At 38.3% G+C, this 20,709-nt stretch overlaps 1 protein-coding gene across 2 annotated transcripts; it reads left to right on the top strand.

Annotated features, from left to right (window-relative positions):
- The first annotated feature begins 3,457 nt into the window (after positions 1 to 3,457).
- On the top strand, positions 3,458 to 20,439 carry LOX (lysyl oxidase). Of its 2 annotated transcripts, XM_037802166.1 has the most exons (7): positions 3,460 to 4,409; positions 4,753 to 4,861; positions 6,282 to 6,419; positions 8,054 to 8,210; positions 12,758 to 12,853; positions 13,213 to 13,328; positions 16,871 to 20,439. In XM_037802166.1, exons 1-7 carry the CDS (start codon positions 3,779 to 3,781, stop codon positions 16,875 to 16,877), a joined length of 1,254 nt encoding a protein of 417 aa, XP_037658094.1. In that variant the 5' UTR covers positions 3,460 to 3,778; the 3' UTR covers positions 16,878 to 20,439. The 2 variants fall into 2 exon arrangements, with proteins under 2 accessions (XP_037658095.1, XP_037658094.1); XM_037802167.1 differs by lacking the exon at positions 16,871 to 20,439 and having other exon boundaries at positions 3,458 to 4,409; positions 13,213 to 13,332.
- Positions 20,440 to 20,709: the final 270 nt, after the last annotated feature.

Raw genomic sequence — 20,709 nt, 5'->3', positions numbered from 1 at the left:
CTCTGCTTTCCATCTACATGAATTATCCCACAAATATACATACAATGAACAAACACTAGACACACAGACTTACGACATTTCTTGGTCAAAAGGTCAGACATACCTGTTTAAAGACTTGATGTTGAAGGCCTAGAACCTCAAGAAAAGAATTAGCTTCATTCTGTCTCTCTTGCTCCTAAGTTACATGCTGCAGAATTGTCTGTGTAAAGAAAACCTCATGCTCAAAAGTGGAATCAGCTGTAGATCTTACCAGAGCTTAAAGGCTGAAAGTGTCTTGATGTAGGTGCAGCTATTATAATTATATTATTATGATTATTATCTCAGTGTTGAGTGAGAAGGAACTGTGGTTTCGCCAATTTTATGAATAACAGTTTTGTCTTTGAACAGGGAGCCCAATATGTAGCTAGATTATCTCCCATTTTCTCTTGCCCCCAATGTGGTGGCCACATGTTTGCTTTTCAACTGATTGAGTATTAAGCCAAAGAAAACTTAGACAAATCGGACAGACAGAAAACCAACTGGGCTTCTCATTAAGATGTCTGACAAAAGCTGAACTGTTGTAGCTTTTTAAAATTAATCTAAGGTTGTGCATGTGTGTATGTTTAAAAGAAAATAAATATGGCATAGTACTTCTGTCCTAGTCAATTATTTAGATTCTGATAAAACATTTTTACATCTGTTGTAGCAAACTGGAAAAACATGATCAATCATGTTTAGCTATAACTTTTGAGAGTAAGTGAATCAAGTTCACATTCATTAGTATATTACAGTTCAGAGCATAAATGTGTCCTGAACACATTTGTTTGTAAAACAAATTTATGTATATTGAATTTCAGTGGCCTTGGAAAAAAGGGAAAATTGCAGTCTGCAGATTCTAACACGTGTGTAAAATTTGTCCAATGTTTTAAAGTCCAATTAAAGGTATTATTCAATTAAATATTAAAAATCATGGTGAAACATTATAGTATATAAATTGAAAATAGCTGGAATTACTTGGATAGTCACAAAATTCAAACATTTTAAATGATGAAAACTTCTTTACAAAGGATCTGGGTTAACCATTGAATCTTACAGATGACTTAGAGTCAGGGAGGGCAAATCAGCTGTTGCAAGTTACACAGTTTTTTAATAACCAGGAATAGAAACTAGCGTATTTTATCTGAGATCCAGCATAAACCTTCTACCCTCCTATTAGGGGCCAGTGTGGTCTGCCTCTCTGAAAGTATGACCTTACAGCAAAGGTCATCTCTCCAGGGTCTGTGGTCAAGAAATAGCAGTTGTGGGTTTCTCTCCTTTGGAGATTAAGCTGTACATGGTTGAATCCAGAGCCTTTTTTCATATAAGAGAGAATTATACTCTCTCCCTTCCTGCTTCTTCTATAATTTGGCCTGCCCATCCAAACTGTATACACCTGCTTCTTCTTTTGACTCCATCTTTTCTTAGTGGATTTGGAGGAATCAGGTGGTTTAATTTTAAACATGCAGCAAATCTGTAAAATGACAACTAGGGATATTTCTGAGCTCCATACAAAGAAATGGCATTGTTTACCCACCATCAATGGGAGTTGCCCTTGAATTTTTGTCTTCATCATGTAAGCAATACATGTGCAAATCTACTGGCAAGCTTCTGTCTGATGCTCTTTTGTGCATAAAAGTATGAATTTTCCAGCCAAGGATGCTATGAGTGCATACACAAAGTAAATCTAATGTGGCCCAAAAAAGAACCAAACTCCTCACCTTGGACTCAGAATTAGTGTGATCTGGTTAGCTGAGAGCGCCAGCTTAACTCCCTCGGATGTCTGTCAGAGTTCTTTGGGCAGCAAACAACAGAAACTACCTCTGACTACATTAAGCAGCAAAAGAATGCATTGGAAGAACAGAAGAAACAGTTGGAAAACCAGGTTTTGGAAGGTACTCGCTTAAAACAGCTTCAGGAGAATCCGTGTAGCAAGATCTAATAGTTTCTTTCCTCAGTAAAGGCAAGAGTTGGCTCCAACATCTTTGCCCCTTGCATCCTTCTGCTCAAGATTCAGATTCTAGGGAGATGGTTTCACTGGCAACCTTGGATCTACTGCTTGAATTGGGGAACTCGCATGAATGTTCAGTTAGTTCCACCATACAATTGGGGAGGGGAAATTTCCTAAAGGAAAATACAGGTGCTCTTATCAAAAACAAACAAATAAACAACCTGGGAAATGGATTCTAGGCAGTCAAGTCAGCAGAGGTCCAACATACCACCCAAACATGATGACTGCATATGGAGAGGGAGAGCCTAATAGAATCTTGAAGTATATCTAGTCAACAGCCCAATGATGAGATCAAGAAAAAGGTATCAAAATCTGGTTTTGAGTAGTAATTTCAAATTGCACCTTTCAGTAGCAATTTGTCTTTGAAATGCTTCCAGCGCTGCCCAAAACCTGAATGGTATGTGAACTAGTGCTTTAAGCATGTCTTTTCTAGTCAGCATTACATATCCTCTTACCCATTCTCCTTCCACCACCCTACTCTTCTCTTCACCAAAATCTGAACCTCAAAACTGTTTCTTTACCAGCTCCTTTGTTTAGATTGGAAAATCAATCAAACCGCATGGGATGCTTTATTGCCCTTCAATATTTCATAAATGACAATTTGAGTTTTTAAAATCTAAACTGAAACCCTCTGTATTAGATTTAGAAGTGGAAAAAAAAAAAAGGTCAGATAAAATGTTTATTTGAAGATGCCTTCTAAGGCAGACTTGTTTTAGCTCCCTTTCCTGAAACTTCCTGGTAGACACTCGAGAGGAAAGCTGGTTCTTCGCTTCCACTCAAAGTACGAATCAGGCTAGGATTTTGAAAAAGAGACAGGTTTACCCATAGCTTCAGCGCTAGCTGGCTTTATTCCCCATAAAATTTCACTTTTAGTTATTAGAAGAGTCACTGTAGGAAACAAATTTGTAACCCATTTCTCATATTACAACACACAGAAAAAATAAAATTTGATATCCTGGGCTTTATTTGCGGAAGAAGCTTCCCATAAAAGCGAGTGAGTGTGCATTGGAAAATTTGTCTGGTTAACTCCTTTATGGATAAACGTTAGTCACAATCATTCCCTCCGCCCACGACACCCTCCCCCATCAACCTCCCCACCTCCCCCTTTCCCGCCTCTTCGAGGCTGGTGACCTAATAGCATTTTTCTCCGTGCATATTTTGGCGTCGCCCCATGGCCTGGCTGCCTTCGTCTGTCTGAGTCTTGAAATTCCTGCATGTTCGTCCCAGATTAAGCTGAGTGTGTCTAGGATGTGTGTTCCGTTTTGTTCTTTTTCCTTAATGCTCCCTGTGCAACGTGTCTGGGGGGGAGGAGAGCAGGACGGGGAGGAGAGGGAGGAGCACAGGCAAGGAGCTGTCAGCCTTGCACGTTTCCAATCGTATTACGTGAACAAATAGCGGAGGGGCTGCCTAGCCAGAACGGCTTGTGTAACTTTGCAAACTTGCCAGAAAGTTTAAAATCTCTCCTCCTTCTTTCACTCCAGACACTGCCTGCTCGCCGGGGTTTCCGCGCTGCTCCCCGCCGCCTTTCAAAAAGACTGGAAAAGAGGAGACGTGCGCCACGTCCGAGCAGCCGCCTTTACTGGGGGAGGTCTTGCAGCCCACCCTTGCCACTGCCTGGTGGGGACTGAGATTCCCGCGCTCGGCCCGCCTCTTGGCTGGATGAGTTCTCCCTCCCTCACGTGATTTGAGCCCCGTTTTTATTTTCTCCAAGCCACGTCCTCCCCGACTGGGGACAATCCGGCACAGAGAGCTATGCGCCCCGCTTGGACCGCGCTCTTGCTCGGCCCGCTGCAACTCTGCGCTCTTGTGCGCTGCGCCCCGCCGGCCACCGGCCAGCAGCAGCCCCAGCGCGACCCACCCGCGGCTCCGGGCGCCTGGCGTCAGAGGATCCAATGGGAGAACAACGGGCAGGTGTTCAGCCTGCTGAGCCTGGGTGCTCAGTACCAGCCGCAGCGCCGCCGGGACCCCAGCGCCGCAGCTTCTGCAGGCGCCAGCGCCGCCGCAGAGCAGCCCCGCACGCCAATCCTGCTGCTCCGCGACAACCGCACGGCTCCCGCGCGGACGCGCGCTGCCGGCTCTTCTGGAGTCACTGCGGGCCGCCACAGGCCCGCCGCCCGCCACTGGTTCCAAGCAGGCTACTCGCCGTCCGGGCCCCGCGGCGCTGGTGGCTCTCCCAGAGACAACCAGACGGCGTCCGCAGAGCCCCCGGCCCTCAGTAACTTGCGGCCTCCCAGCCGCGTGGACGGCATGGTGGGAGACGACCCTTACAACCCCTATAAGTATACCGACGACAACCCTTATTACAACTACTACGACACGTATGAGAGACCCCGGCCTGGAAGCAGGTACCGGCCCGGATATGGCACCGGTTACTTTCAGTACGGTAAGCGCCCCCCAAGTCAGACGGAAGCACCCCCGTCCCCAACTATGTGGCTTCCCGACGTGGCTGCACGGGCGCGGCTGGCCCTGGCCTGCGCAGATCGGATCCCAACCCCCGCCCCTGCAGAAGCAGCCCTGGAATCTGGTGTAAACCGCTCTCCTGGCCCCTCCTGCTGCTTTTCCACTTTGCTTTGCAGTCCTGGGCGGCCGGGTTCTCCAGCCCTGGCAGGCCGACTCGGCGGTCCGGGTAGGCGAGGGGTAAGAAGTAAGGGATCAGTAGGGACCGCAAGCCGGGGTGGGTCGCGCGGGGTTGTCTTACTGCTGCGTCCGTTGCATACTATACTTAGGTCTCCCGGACCTGGTGCCTGACCCTTACTACATCCAGGCATCCACGTACGTGCAGAAGATGGCCATGTACAACTTGAGATGCGCCGCCGAGGAAAACTGTCTGGCCAGGTAAGGGCTGGGATCTCCGCGGCCCCGCTCCCACGTCTTGGTTTACGGGACTTGCCCCTGTGCCTGTTTCTAACTGCTCCTGCTCTGCGCAGATAAGAGCTGGGAGGTAGTACAAGAGCTGGGAAGAGGGAAGTGACCTCCTGGACCCGCAGACCTGGGCAGAGTGTTTAACATTTTGAAGATTTCTGTGGGTTTTATGTATCAAACTGTGGCACGAATCACGGGCACAGGGAAGACTCTTATTCTGGAAACTGGGAGTCTTGTGTTCTCTTTACAAGATTCTTAAATTTTGGAGCCAACTGTTTCCAAAAAAATTTATAAAACAAACGCACAGTAACATGGGAAAATTATTATATGGAAGAGTTTATTAATGCCTCCTTAAAACACTAGGGGCAAGTTTGCCACTGTGGCACTCCTCATTTGCAAAGGTTAAATTTTCTGCTTTTCTTTGAGGTATTGATTTACCTGGTTGTTTTTGCATTACCTGTAAGCCAGAATAAGATCTTGCTGTGAACAAGAGCTTTGTTTTTCCGTTAGTCGTAAAATAAAATTATAGCAATTTTGGGAATGGGGTTCTCTGAGTTTGCTGCTGGGAAACCAGCAGGGGGAGCAAAAGATGTTTTGATAGGTCCCATAAAAATGAAGTGTAAAATAAGGTCATCAGCAGTATTTGGCATATATATATATATAATATACACAAAAATATATTAGAAGGAATATAGTGATGTTTGCTTGTTTAATGGTATATTTCTTGTACTTTAACTCTTTATAGCTAACTGCCAGGCTAAAGGAAGAGAAGAAAGTCAATATTTTCATTCCTAAGTCTTGCATCACTCACACCATTGCATTTCCCATGATTTTATTACAGTAATGCTGTTGTTTTGAAGACAGTGAAGTTACAAAATTATTTATATAAATCTGGGTGTGCTCTTTTACAGTTATTTCCCCACTTTACATTTTAATTAGCCATTTAAGAAGAAATGCACTATTAAATTTGAGGTTCTTGATAATAAGCATCTATGAATAAATTTTTATTTGGGATAATTTCCACCTCAGTTTCACTCATTCGTATGGTTAAACTTGAATTTATTTTAAGTACAAAGTTTGCTTACCACATGTAAAATTTTAGTGCTAACTTTATGTTTTTTACTTTCAATCTTTGCAGATTTCCATAGTTGTCATTCATTCACTCATTTAACAAATGGTCACGGAGCTCTGACTACTTGGTAGGCACTGTTCTAGGAGATGGGGATTCAGCAATAAACAAAAGTAAACAAAAGGTTAAGGCCTCCTGGAACTGAGAGTCAATTTGGGGGAGAGAAGTTGTCGCTATTATATTGTAGCAAGGTTTGGCTTGTAGTTTTATCTTTAGTTCATATTCTGTGAATATAATAAAGTTTCTTTTTTTTCAAAACTACAGTACAGCATACCGGGGAGATGTCAGAGATTATGATCATAGGGTGCTGCTAAGATTTCCCCAAAGAGTGAAAAACCAAGGGACATCAGATTTCTTACCAAGCCGACCAAGATATTCCTGGGAATGGCACAGCTGTCACCAGTAAGTGGATGGGCTCCTGAGTACCTTTGAGTTGTTTTTTCATTTGTCAGGTGGTGCTTGATTTGACAAATGCAAGTCTTATTTCTCACACAAAGAGGAAAAATGGTGTGGTTCCATTATGAGTTTTTCTCTATGTAATTTGACAATCAGGGGAGCCTATCAAGATAACCCAAGAACTGCTAGGTTCTGTTATTTTTTGAATTGGAAACTCTAAGTCTAGCTTATTAAAACTGTTGATAGGATACAACCTATGGCTTCAATAGACTTTTACCCCAAGATAGTACAGACAGGATACCTTAAAAACTCTACAATAGCCTAGATCACCTATAGTTTGTTAGCATTTAATAAAGATCACATCTGAGAGGTTTAACATTGTGTTATTAAAAGAATTTAAATACCATTCTGTTGTAGTTTTCCAGGCTGCTATGACAAAATACCACACTATGGGTTGGCTTAAACAACAGGAATTTATTGGCTCACGGTTTCAGAGGTCAGAAGTCAAAGTGAAGGTGTTGGCTAGAAGGCTTGCTTCCTCTCAGGGTGGGTACTGATCTGGCCAGCTGGCAATCTTTGGGTTCCTTGGCTTTCCCATCACATGGCAATGTCCTCTCCTTTCTCTTTTGATTTCTGTTGACTTCTGGCTTCTGGTTCATCCATGTGGCTTTCTTCTCTACTATGTCTGAATTTCTTCTGCTTTTAAAGGACTCACCTTAACTAAAAATCATGTCTTCAAGAGATCTGTTAATAATGGGTTCATAGCCTCAGAGATCAGGTCTAAGATAAGAACATATCTAAACTGGGATACACAACGAAACCTACCACACATTCTCAAAGAAAGATGCAAATGAAATACTCCACGAGCTAAGGAGTTCCTTCTTCCATCTTTTAAAAAGCCTGTCTCAAACCCAGGTTAGTTGCCTGTTCTGTCCTTAACTTAGTGATTTTCTCACAAGTAATTCTGTAATTCACACACTCCTGATGTGTGCCCTTAAACTTTCTTTCTGCAATTCAAACTACTTCTTCCTGTTCATTCCTTATGTGAAAAGATAAACAGTGCCTTCTATTTAATGAAATGAGAAAAGTAGATATAAGCAACTTACCTTGCTTATAAAATAGAAATACTTAAGTAAAAGTTCATTTAAATATGGTGGCAAAACATGCCATTATTTCTCCTTTTTCATTTATTAATTATTTTAAATATGTGAGAATTTGATCTATAAAAATCTCATAGAAACCTCCCAAGCATCATGTGCTCTTCTTTTTTTTTGGAATGAAACATCACTAGTGACAGCCAAGAGAAACACTCTAGCAAACATATTTCAGGTTTCACTAATGCACACATGATTTACTGTCTATTTATAGTTAATGTTCAGAGATGAAACTGGTTATAATAGATAAGCAGAAGTACTCAGGATTAGTTGATTTCTATGTTGGTAATATTACAAGCTTACAATTTTAACAGATTTTTGTCACCCCCAAAAATCTAGCATGAGTCTTTCTTTGAGAGAAAGATAGACTGGATCTCAATTTTAATGTGGAAACCAATTTGTGAGGCAATGGGGAGGTTGTTGAATATCTTCATCACTTTCTCTGAGTATAACCGACCCCTGTCTCTGTTTTGTGTGGGCTCTTAGACATTACCACAGCATGGATGAATTCAGCCACTACGACCTGCTCGATGCCAGCACCCAGACGAGAGTGGCTGAAGGCCACAAAGCGAGCTTCTGTCTGGAGGACACCTCCTGTGACTATGGCTACCACAGGCGGTTTGCCTGTACTGCACACACACAGGTGGGTTGGCACCCTGAAATCAGGAGTCAGCAGGTCTCAGGGGCAAAACAAAATGGTCGACTACATCCTCTTCTCCCATCGCTCTTATAAATTGCTTCATTTAGAGGGTCCTCTAGTCAAGATGGAAAAAAAAGAATGGAAAAGGAAAGTGGTGGCTTGATGATCCAAATTATTTTTAAATATTTCCAGCTATTCATGTAGCTCCTGTTCAGGAGCACTTGTTACATTCCAGGGTTTACTCTCTGGAAAAATCAGAACAGTTTACAACACTTGTACTCATTCTGTATTCTTTAACTGCTGTGATAACTGTAGGCAAATCCCTCTGTCTCCTCACCTGCAAAACCATTCCTCCCTCCACCTACTAACCTAAAATTAGGATTGTGGTTGGGTTAGCAAAAGAAGAGGAAATAAGTTCCTTATAAAGCACTTTAAAAAATGGCCTCTTTCAATAATGTAAATAGGAGCAGAAGGACACAGTTTCTTTCTGCACACCCATATATTTAAACCTACAGTATAATTGATGTCAGATGTCATTTGGATGGATTTTTTAAAATAGTGCTGAACTAAGTAGTTTGTGTGTTTTGTAATTGGAGAATGTGTGGCAGTTAAAAGCCACGTCAGTATTTCCATAAGAAGCCCTAATTTGTAAAAGAACATTATAATTTTACTCCAGCCGAACTCTTGGCAAGGAGCAGTGAATGTACATAACCCAGGGCACAAAGGGATCAGCAGTGGGATCTTGGAAAGCAAATTCCAGGGCTGTGGCAGGAAGCTTTTTGGTGACTTAAATGTTACCATTGCTTTTCCCTCTGAGCTTAGAAGGAGAAAAGTTTAAATTCCCCAGACCCTTGGGAGGCACTTTTTCTTTAATCCTAAGAACATGTGAACCTACCCACACAAAACACACATGCACCTACAGAGATCTTTAAGTCTCATAGCACCTGCATGTGCAGGGGGGCATGGAGTTTATTCTCCCTGTTCAGAAAAGAAGCTAGTGTGGACAACCCACTCTGGGCTGAAATGTTTGAATATGGGATCAGGGAGATTTATGGCATTTCTATTTCCCCTGTTCCTTGGGGTCACACCACTTCATTGTTATGGTAGCATGCTTGCTAATCATCCTCCGTATATTTCCTATTTAACCTTTATTCATTATGTCTTGCATTATACCTAATTTATATTTTTGTGTTTTTCACTAGACCAGTGTCTCTTTATTTATTTACTAATTTTTAATAATTCAATTTTGAGATATATTCACATACCATGCAGTCACACAAAGCGTACAATCAGTTGTTCACAGTTGTGCGTCCATCACCAAAATTAATTTTTGAACATTTTCATTACCACACTCAAACAAGTAATAAGAATAAAAATTAAAGTAAAAAAGAACACTGGGTGTTTTTTCAGTGTCTCTTGAATATGGACTTCATTTAAAGAAAAAATAATTTCTCACAAATCCCCAGTTTAACTTAAATCAGTTTTATTATAATATTGCTTACATGTATTCAAACAGAAAACTAGGTATAACTACCTTTTGTTTATACTTTTATATAACTCAAGTTCTTATATAACAAGTTTATGTACAAATGTATACAAAACTGTAAACAGTTAATTTAATGTGACAGTTGTGTTTTGCTAAAACCAATTAGATAATTTTTAGAAAGCCTGAGCTCAGATTCTTTATTTAATCTGTTTTTTTTTTTTTTTAATTTGAGTTTTCATAGTACATAAAATGCTGGTTTGCTTAATGGACTTCACTCCAGTTCTTTGTTTGTTGGTTCAGGTAATCAAAGCTCATACTTAAATTCTGCCAATTGAGAAATCCCAGAATGCCAGTTTTAGCATTCTTTAAAAGGCTTTTGTTCACTTGAAGATAAGAATTTTCTCTTCCTTTAATAATGCTTAAATAAGCATTATTTAAACCTTTGCAAAATAGATATATAATCTAATGCATTCCTTACAATGTCATGAACATCATCATTATCATCATTAAATTATCTTCATAATAGTTAACCCTTACTGAGTATGTATTATTTGCCAGAATCAAAATTTTGTCCTGGAATCAGAGACCAAAAATTCTTTATTGTATATATACATTACATATTTGCTACCAATATATTGTTAATGAACAGTTGCAAATTGGTACAGACCAAGGTGGGATTCCAGGCAATAACAACAGACTATGATTCTCCCTCCTGTAGCAGAAGTACTTTTGAGTTGGGCCTGTCTGAGCTATGTGTGCTGTATGACAGCACAATTCTCCCCCCACTCTTCCCAAATCAAACAATATCCAAACCATCATTAGTGGAGTGCTGAGATGATTTTTTAATGCAATTTTATTGAGATATATTCATACACCGCATAACCATCCAAAGTGTCAATCACTGGCTCATGGTATCATCATATAATCATGCATCCATTACCACAATCAATTTTTGAACATTTTCAAAAATAAAAATAAGAATAAAAATAAAAATAAGAACACCCAAAACATCCCATATCCCTTATCCCACACCTTATTATTTATTTATTTATTTATTTATTTATTGTCTTTATTTTCTTACTTATCTGTCCATACACTGAATTAAGGGAGTGTCAATCACAAGGTTTTTCACAATTACACAGTCACACCATGAAAGCTATATAGTTATACAATCATCTTCAAGAATCAAGGTGGCTGGATTACAATTCAACAGTTTCAGGTATTTCCTTTAGCTGTTTTAATACACAAAAACTAAAAAGGGGTATCTATATAATGCATAAGAATAACCTCCAGAATCCCCTTTCGACTCTATTTGAAATCTCTCAGTCTCTGAAATTTTATTTTGTTTTATTTCTCTTCCTCCTTTTGGTCCAAGAAGACTTTCTCAATCCTATGATGCCAGGGCCAGGCTTATCCCTGGAAGTCCTGTCCCATGTTGCTAGGGATTCATGTCCCAGGTAGGGGGGAGGGCAGTGAGTTTACCTGCAGAGCTGGCTTAGAGAGAGAGATGCCACATCTGAACAACAAAAGAGGTTCTCTGGGGGTGACTCTTAGGTATAATTATAATTAGACTTAGCTTCTCCTTTCATAAAGGCAAGGCCAAGATTGAGTGCTTGGCCTATTAAATTGGTAGTCCCCAGTGCTTACGAGAATATCAGGAATTCCCCAGATGGGGAAATTTAATATTTCCACATTTTTTTCCCAGTCCCTCAAGGGAGTTTGCAAATACATTTTTTATTCTCTGCCCAGATTACTTCGGAATGTATTGTGGCATCACACTAACCTGTACAAACAAATAAGATCTCACTCCCTATTCAAGGTTCCATGTAATTATGGTATTTGAATAAACTGACTGTACAAGTTAAATTAGACAGTGTGCTACTGAAAATATAATTTTGCACCAAATATACACTGAGATGATTTTGATATCTCTTTGATGACCAAGGTGATCATCAACACCAAAGCAATTTTGGTGCTACAATTAAATGGAAGAAGTATTGAGTTAAAATGATACTACCATATGATTTTTAATTAATTTTAGATTATTCTTATACTACAAATACAACTGTAGGACTAATGGATTCAAGAGTCCAATTTGAGAAAACTGCTCCAGATGATAACTTCATTGCTCTTTTTTCCCTCTCAGCTTGCAGAAGGCACTCATTTACTTATTGAAGTGAAGATCTTAGCAAGAGAAATTATGTAGCATTCATGCATACATTCATTCCTTCAGTTCAACAAATGTTTCAGTGACCATGTGAGAGAAAGTATAGGATGGTGGTTAAAACAGGGACTCTGGACCCATATTACCAACGCTTTAAGCCAGCTCAGCCACTTCCTAGCTGTATATCCTTGGGTAAATGATTTGACCTCACTGTCCTCAGTTTCCTCATCTGTAAAATGGGTTATAATTAAAGCACCTACCTCAGGTAGTTGTGAGAATTGAACTTACATATTATATGTTTATAATTCTTCCTGGCACATAATACATACTCAATAAATGTTAGCTATTCAAAGATGCAACATAGACTCTACTTTTAGGGAGCTTTTAATCTCCATTCAGATATATTCTTACATAGTACAATTATAATACAGAGAAGAAATGAATACAGACTACAAAGGCTGTACATATGAAAATATCATGGGCCTTCGGAATATCAGAAGATAATTTCCAAGAGGGGAAATTGGGAAGAGTTTCTCTGAGAAGACGACATTTGAGCTCAGTTTGTTAGTAAGTAGGACTTTATTCGTGAATTGGTAATATTCTCAAATTTTGGTGACAATCCATTGTGTCACTGAAGGTTGCATTTATCAGTGGTGATTTATGATGTTATTTAAGAAGCTGGGTGAACTGGATATTAGCCCTGAATCATTTTAGCTAGAGGTGCTGTAAGTCTCAGTAATATACACTTTTCAACAGAGATGACATATAATAAGTTTTATGTCAAACTCTTGCAAGATTATATCAAAATAATAAAAAATTTAATTTGCAAACAGTAGCATATTCTTTAGCATAATCTAACCATATATCATCTTCTAAACTTTTTTATTTTATTTGTTTTAGGGGTTGAGTCCTGGCTGTTATGATACCTATAATGCAGACATAGACTGCCAGTGGATTGATATTACAGATGTAAAACCCGGAAACTACATTCTAAAGGTAGTTGTTTTTTGAAAATATGTACCTGTACTTTACTGATTGCAGATCCATAGGCCCCCTCCTCTGGATTCAAATGTTAAAAAATCATTGTTCTGGAAGCAATCGTGAGTCATCCCAAACTACTTCCAAACCAACTCAAATGTATGAAAAAATTCTTATTTTAAAGAACTTCAGGGGAAAAATGTATAGTCTTCCTCTATATCTACTCCAGGGTTTTAATCAGTTGTGTAAGTTAAACTCTCCTCACTGCTTGATTTAGCTATATGGCACATTCCCTTGTTCTAGCCCCTATGGAAATAGAATTAACCTGTAAATGTGGTGATGAAATCTGAAACACAAATTCTGTTGGTCTTGCCCAGGTCAGTGTGAACCCCAGCTATCTGGTGCCTGAGTCGGACTATTCCAACAATGTTGTGCGATGTGAAGTTCGCTACACAGGACATCATGCGTATGCCTCAGGCTGCACAATTTCACCGTAAGTCCTGTTGTCTAACTTAGTAATTTTCTTCACAGAGAGTGTTAGTTTGTCAGCAATCATTATTATACTTGACAGGTGGCTGTTTCCCCTACTACTGTGCCTTCCTGGTAAAATAAAATCAAAGGTAGAAAATGGTATAGTCTGTGCTATAACATTATTAAAGCTGATCTTTTTTGATAATGCTAGAGGCAGGATGTACTAAGGTTTCCATCATTCTAAAGCTTAATTTTCAAGTCAACACGTACACGCAGAACACATTCTTGGCCTAAAAAGCCTATCTGGAGGCCCAGTGTGTAAAACTGCTCAATGTGCAGCTTGCGTGGATTTGTGGCAGCTTCAAAAATTGAGTTCTGCCTGCTCCCCACATGGGGCTTAATTCCTAAGTTTCTTTGAAGTACATTTTGAAAATCACTTCGCTAAAGTATGCAGCCAAAGAGATTGGAATCCCTGTTTTCTAGAAATCAAAAGGTCAGTATTTGAGTTCTAGCAACAGGTAGTAGAGAAATATGCTGTGTATGGAGAGGAGGGGGATTTCTTTATAATTTTCCAAGTCTCAAAACCTTTTTTTGAATGAATTCTTGGAAGGAACCCCACATATAAAATGTCATTAAGTTGGGTCCACTTGCCTGTTTACCCCTCTGTCCCACCCTTAACCTTCAAGCATTGCCTACTCCAGTGCTGCTGTATAATAGACCATAACTACATATGCTACCTGTGAGTTATACTTTCCCAAACAATGAAGACATCTTAGAAAGACACTGAATCTGCATCAGTTTTGCTTGAATGCTAAGGAGGCATCAGTGTCTCAGGGTCATGCAGAAAGGTCTAGCAGGGTCATGCTAGAAATTTATAATAGAGACATTTTTCCTTGATACAAAACCAGAACAGTGGTTGAACACACATGAACCTCTAATTTTGTGGGCTTCCCCCAGTCCACCTAAATCTGACTGCAGTTTTTGCCAAACGCAGGGCTTAAAATAGACATGTTCCATTCACAAAACCATGTGCTGTGGTTCCAGGCACTTTTTCTTATTCATGTAAAGGATCTGAGCCTGGGCTTTACAAATGTCATCCCAGCATGGGAAATAGATGGAACCTATGACAATAAAGGGATAGCACTGAAAAAAGGCAATCAAATGTGTTCTTCTGAACATGCCCACAACACAGGAAACCTGGCTGGTTTTATGGTCCACATTGTGTGAAGTTGGTCATAGTAATGCTAACCCATACAACACTGGTGTAATTCAAGCTAAGACAAATGGGTTGATTAATTTCTCTTAATTTTTATAGTCCTTTCATTTATCCACTGATTATCCAGTTATTTATTTTCTTATACTGTCACCTGGGCACTGTGTATTTATTGAGGTCCTGAACTAGTCATGAGAAGGGAGTCATGCAAAGATAAAATATGACCCCTGGTTACTATTCTTATGTAGTCTTATTACAATAATTCCAATGAATTATTTGGGAATCTCTTTGTTTAATGTTTATCTCTCCCTCCACTCATGGTGGCCAGGTTCCAGTCCCTTTATGTACCCACGACCAGGCAGGTCTGTCACCTCATAGTCTCTCATTCAACATGTGATTAATAAATGGATTATTCTCTTTCTTAAGGAATTTGAAATTGAGTAAAGGGGGTGAGAAAAATACACACATAACTATAATACAGGTACAATATGAAAAGTTCCATGAGAGGGAAAATAAAATGCAGTGGCACTAGAAGGACCTCTGCTGTAATAAGCTGGGTGACTCCCAGGTAAGGCTGCTGGCTTCCCACTAAGAAAGGTCCAGAGAGCATGACCTTGTTCTTGCATAAAATGTGTCTTGCTTTTTGTCAGTAGAATCCATTGAATTGGATATTGCCAGATATGTAGAGCAAATAAAAATTATTTTATTGCTCCAGCAGTATTAGGACTGTACAGGAGACTCGACATTGGGCAGTGCATCTCTGCCTGACGTTTGGACCAATCAGACCGCCGTGATTGAACTCAACCAATCAGAACACAGCCACGTCTTGATCGCTTGCAGTGACCCACCCCCACAGAGTTGCTGGTTTTCACCAGTTGTCATTGACTGGCTAAACTCTAAAAGTCATTGAGGTGACATTTCTATGAGCAATATTGATAGAAGGAAGACATGAAAAAGTGAAATTACCCGTAACTAGTGATTCATAATAAAATAATGTTATATTTATTCTATGAGAATGTCTATGAGTCGGAAATAACAGGATAAGTGGAAAACACTTGACTGGGGAAAACAAAACCTCACCTTCAAGAGAATGATACTCACGTCATGTATTTTGACTTTCAACTCAGGACTTGCCCACTTAGGATCGGAATTCAGAGGAAGGAGAGAGTTCTGGCTGAGATTCAGGGATAGCTTCAGGACAGCATTTACATTTGGCCTGAGGAGGACTGCGCTGGGAGAGCTAGGGAAAGGCGTGCTGGGAGGAGCCAAGAGCACGGGCAACCTCAGGGCAGGAAGAAAATGGAGGGCATGTTTGGAAAAGCAAATCTTCTGGTTTGGCTAAAGCGTAAAATTCAGGGAGGGTAAGAGTTGGGCAAAAAGAGTAGGAAAGTAGGTTCAGTACAGATCAAAGAGAGCAATGATTAGCCAGGTAAAATGTTTGAACTTCGTTCAGGAGGTGATGGGGACTCTGAACTTTCTTGAGCAGGAGTGTAACTAGCTAGAGCTGTGTGGTTAGTCCGATGGCTGTGTGAACAGTCTGTGTGATTCCCAGGGTAATGTTATTGCACTTTTTTTTTTTTTTAAACTCTCAAGACATATAGCATCTCTCAGTTCACAGATTGTTTTTCAAATTAATCCAGTATTTGAGAACATTCCATCTGTGTGTAAAAACCTCCCAGGAAGTGGGAGGTTTAAAATATCTTGTCTCCTGTCTCCCTCGTTTTCTGCATTGTAAATTAAAGGTGTGGACCACATGACCTCTAAGGCCTCTTTCAGTTCTGAAATACTATGTTTAGATTCTCTCACAGAACTTACTATTTAAAAATGGGTTGTTTATGATTGGGAAGAAGTGCCTTCTTACTTCCTTCTGTAATCGCAGTATTTCAGTACCATGATTATTTGAATTATTGGCTTGGCTTGGTCTCTGCCTATCAGTAGCATCATTCTACATCCAGAGTCTTGCTGGAAAAGTACTACTGCAAGAGGGTGCAGAGGCTGTGACCCCAATCTTGGTGGTCATGTTACACATGCTGCGTGCAGTGAAATGACCTGCTCAGGGCTGCTGATCCCTCAAGTTCTACTTGATGGATGATTGTCCCAGAGCATGTTTGCTTCACCCTTAACCTCAAGACTGTAGGCATCAGGCAGACAACCTCTGGTTCTAATATAGTCACTTTCTTCCAATCATTATTAAAAATAATGTACTAGTGGATAATTTCACAAGGTGATATTGCTTAGGTGGAGGGAGATTGCTACATGAAGTTCTAAAAAGGTTGACTTTAAATTTGTCTACTGCACTCATTCATAATATTGTCAGATTAATAACATCTTATTTTGTTTTCTTCATCTAGGTATTAGAAAACAAGCCAAAACTCCCAATGGATGAATCAGTGCCTGTTGTTCTGAAGTGGGAAAGAAAAAATAGATTAATTTCAGTAGGATTTGTGTATTTTGAAAAAGAGTACAGAAAACAACAAAGGAATGTTTGTTTGGACTGTCTTATAACAAAGCACATAACTGGATTTTGAACATTTAAATCGGCACTATTTGGGAAATTTTTTATACTTATTACACTACTTCATAAATTAGCTAAGGTTTCATTCTAATTGGCTCATGAGGGACAAAATCTGATTTCTTGTGCTCCTTTCGAATTTACAGTGCAAAAGAGAAAATAAGATTTATTGAATGAGCCAAAATTACTTTGAATTGAAAACTGTCTAAAGTGCTGAAACTTCAGTGAAACATAATAATAACTTCAGTGAAACACAACAATAATAATAATAATCATAATATGTCTTAGCATAGATTAATTTAGAAATGAGGCTCCTACTGTTTAAACATACATGGACGCATTTGGTGCTGAGGAACAAACATTTTCATTGGTGTCAAGAAATATTACTATATAGCAGAGAAATGGCAATACATGTATTCAGATAGTTACATCTCTATATAAAATTTGTTTACATTTTAAATTACTAGATAAATTCCTTTCTGTCTGTCAAAGGCACAACTTCATTCTAACTAAAGCCAGTTTTTGTTTTGGAATGAGTTAAGTAATTGAGCTGCCTGATTTCTGTCTGACATTTATAGCTCTTCCCCTCTACTCTTATTTTTCATTAAGGCAGAGACATTTCAAGTGTCATTCTTAAAGTCATCATTCTGGGGGCTAGTGCATATAGGACAACTGTGTAAATGAGAAGTCATCCTGATGACAGATTTGACATATCTATATCAGTATATTTAAGCATATTCAAGTATTAACCAAAAAGAAATTTCCTTGCTGATATAAAAATCATACAAACGAGTCCCCAAACCACAACTGTATCACAAATATTTTTTAAAAAAATGTAAAACATCTTAGTATTTTCAACTTCATTTTTTTAATGTTCAGGTATTAAGAAGAGGAATGCTAAAGAATTTTAAATTATCTGGAATACATGAGCTAATATATTGTGTAATACAGGAACATCATCCTAGATCATTCAGGAATCAATCATACATGCTTTGTGAAATATAGTCCAATTAGCAAAGCACATAGCTTTACATACTTGAGAGTTGGTGAGTACAGGAGAAAAATACTTTCTGCAAAGCCAAGGACTGTGCTGCATAATGAGACAGCTGTGATTTTACTTGAAACTGTGAAATCATGTACCACAACAGAATTTGGAGAGTTTCTCTTTTTCCTGAAATTCAAAAGATGCAGAAAGAAATCAAATTACTTTTAAGTTAGTGGTGCTTACGCAAAAATTTTCATTCATTAACAGCATTAGAATCTCAAGTAAGGGCTTTCCAGTGTCAGAACAAGTTAGGTAGAATTTTAAAAGTGAGTTGGCATCCCTGTATTGTAGATCATAGAGTTGGATCATCAACACTAATTACTAATAATCATTCAGCACTTGCTAGGTGTGTAGTGCAGTAAGAGGAACAGGAAATGGACAGTCATCAAGGGTAGGCACAGTGGTGAACCTGATCCAATCCGCCAGGACACACACTTAACCAATAGACAACACAGCTTGATAGAGACCCAGAACTTTTGTTGAACCAGGATCTGAGCTATGGAGTAACTTCTTTTGTGTACCTCTTTGCCTTAAATTGCTTTTAGTTGTAAGATTGTGGAATGATCCTTACAACTGTAATCTTTTCTAATAGAGATATTTTAATATACTTGCTTTTTTATTTTTAACAAAAAAACAAAAACTACTGTCAGTATTAATACTGAGCCAGACTGGCATCTACAGACTTGGGAAACATTGTTTCATTAAGAATATTGCCCCTGTATTAAAACTAACTAATATCATGGCTTCTGGATACACATAAGGGACACATTTATAATCACTCATTGGGCTTTCCATCTGTCTTTCCATCCATCATCATTTAAGGGCCTAATATATGCCAGGCACTCATGTGCTAGCCATTGGGACATAAAAAAGACTGTCTTTAATATTAATAAGCATTAAAAATGTCATCATTATCTATTAGGTTCATTTTATTTTTAACAACAAGTGTATATCTATAAAATTTCAATTTTAAGCACTATTTTTTCATGACCATGTTTTATTTGAAAAATCAGTTAAAAATTAATTGGAATTTATTTACAATCCTTGATATCTCTGCCTTTTAAATATAATGTGCTGTTTTTGATTTTGAAAATAAAATTCAGTGAGGAAGCTAAACTTTCTCCCTTATTCCTTTAAAACATTACTTTATTCCACCCATCACCCCTCTAACACTTCCAAACAACTTACTAGTATTGATTTAGCACCCAATATTTGTGAAACTTCAAAGTTATTATTTGAATAACCACCAAAACCTATCAAAAATGTTAACTGGGAAAGGTCATCAAATAATAAAATAAAGAATATAATCATCCAGTCTTACCAAACTCTAAACAAGGTTTTTTTTAAAAAAGGAAATAGATGATACAAAAAATGTTGAGTACTTTGAAAAGACTGGCTTTTAAACAAATAAAGTCTGTGGGAAAATGGAGTAAACAGGAAAAATAATTTTGTGAACCTTTCATATGCTGTTAGTAGTCTCATAATTATTCAGACCACAGTCTGGACTAAAAATTTCTTGACCTTTAAGGCTAGGATTCAGTCTCTGAACAGTACCTAATGTATATTAATTCATGACTTGCCTATCTCTAGAAAAATCATATTTTTATATAAGAATTTTATTTAAAATTTCTACCATCTAATTATTCACTTGGCATTATTTGTAATAATAACATTTTTTTTCTTCGAAACCTCATAGGACAGTCACACTCATAAACATTCCCAATATTCAGATTCCAGAGGAAATGCAGGTTACGAAAATTATCAGATATCACTGAGAGTTAATCTTTAGCAGATTGCATGAAAATCTTGAATTCCTGATTAGGAGACATTTTGTTTAAAAATGACTTTATATTTGTTTTAATTTTAACAATATGGTAACTGATATCTAAAAATTAACTTTTCCCTGTATTTTTGTGTTTCAAATTCATATTTGCAATCAATATATCAGGAAACAAATTAAGCTTCATTCCTAGCTACCAAAAGTCCTAGGTCACTTTTGAACAATTAAAGCATTTCATTTATCCTTCAAGTTAAAATGGTGCTGAATTATTTCAACTTGAATGTAAAATGTGTTGTCTTAGCTAATAGGATATAAACATTCAATTGATATATAACTGCTTGATACAAACTAAGTGACATGTTATTTGATATTGTAATGCTTTAATGAAGATTTAATTTCTTCCACATTTTTTAGGGATCCTGTTTTTAAAACATTTGTAACTCTTGTGAAGCACTCATTTTCAATGTCCAGACATAGGCTTTATATTCTTTGCACTATCACTCTCATATTCTTTTTAAATATGTGCCTATACTATGATTGCAAGATTATACAAAAATGCCTTGAATAAAAGATTTCAAGTGTCTACAGAGGTCATTTGTTGTTACATTATAAAAATATCTGAATTTCATATGGGTTAAAATATTAAAACCTTGTATACTGTTGGTGGTTTTGTTTTTGTATTATCAAATTAGTAAGTTCCCATGATTTGAAGCTTGTCTTATGATGGATAAAAATCTAGCTGATATTTAAAAATAGATGTGATTATATATGAATGGACATTAACTTTTTTTAAATGCATTTTTTTGTAAACTTTAACATATATACATAACAGTGATAACTTTTAAAGTACAAT

Source organism: Choloepus didactylus, chromosome 13, assembly GCF_015220235.1.
Source record: "Choloepus didactylus isolate mChoDid1 chromosome 13, mChoDid1.pri, whole genome shotgun sequence".
Taxonomy (NCBI): domain Eukaryota; kingdom Metazoa; phylum Chordata; class Mammalia; order Pilosa; family Megalonychidae; genus Choloepus; species Choloepus didactylus.
The sequence above is the reverse complement of the archived record's forward strand: the minus strand, read 5'-3'. Positions and strand labels throughout refer to the sequence as shown.

Excerpts from the sequence above, each read along its gene's own strand:
- LOX (XM_037802166.1), top strand. The coding sequence starts at position 3,779 with ATGCGCCCCGCTTGGACCGCGCTCTTGCTCGGCCCGCTGCAACTCTGC. Across the intron at positions 4,410-4,752 it reads CACCGGTTACTTTCAGTACG|GTCTCCCGGACCTGGTGCCT; the intron begins GTAAGCGCCCCC and ends TACTATACTTAG. Across the intron at positions 4,862-6,281 it reads GAGGAAAACTGTCTGGCCAG|TACAGCATACCGGGGAGATG; the intron begins GTAAGGGCTGGG and ends TCAAAACTACAG.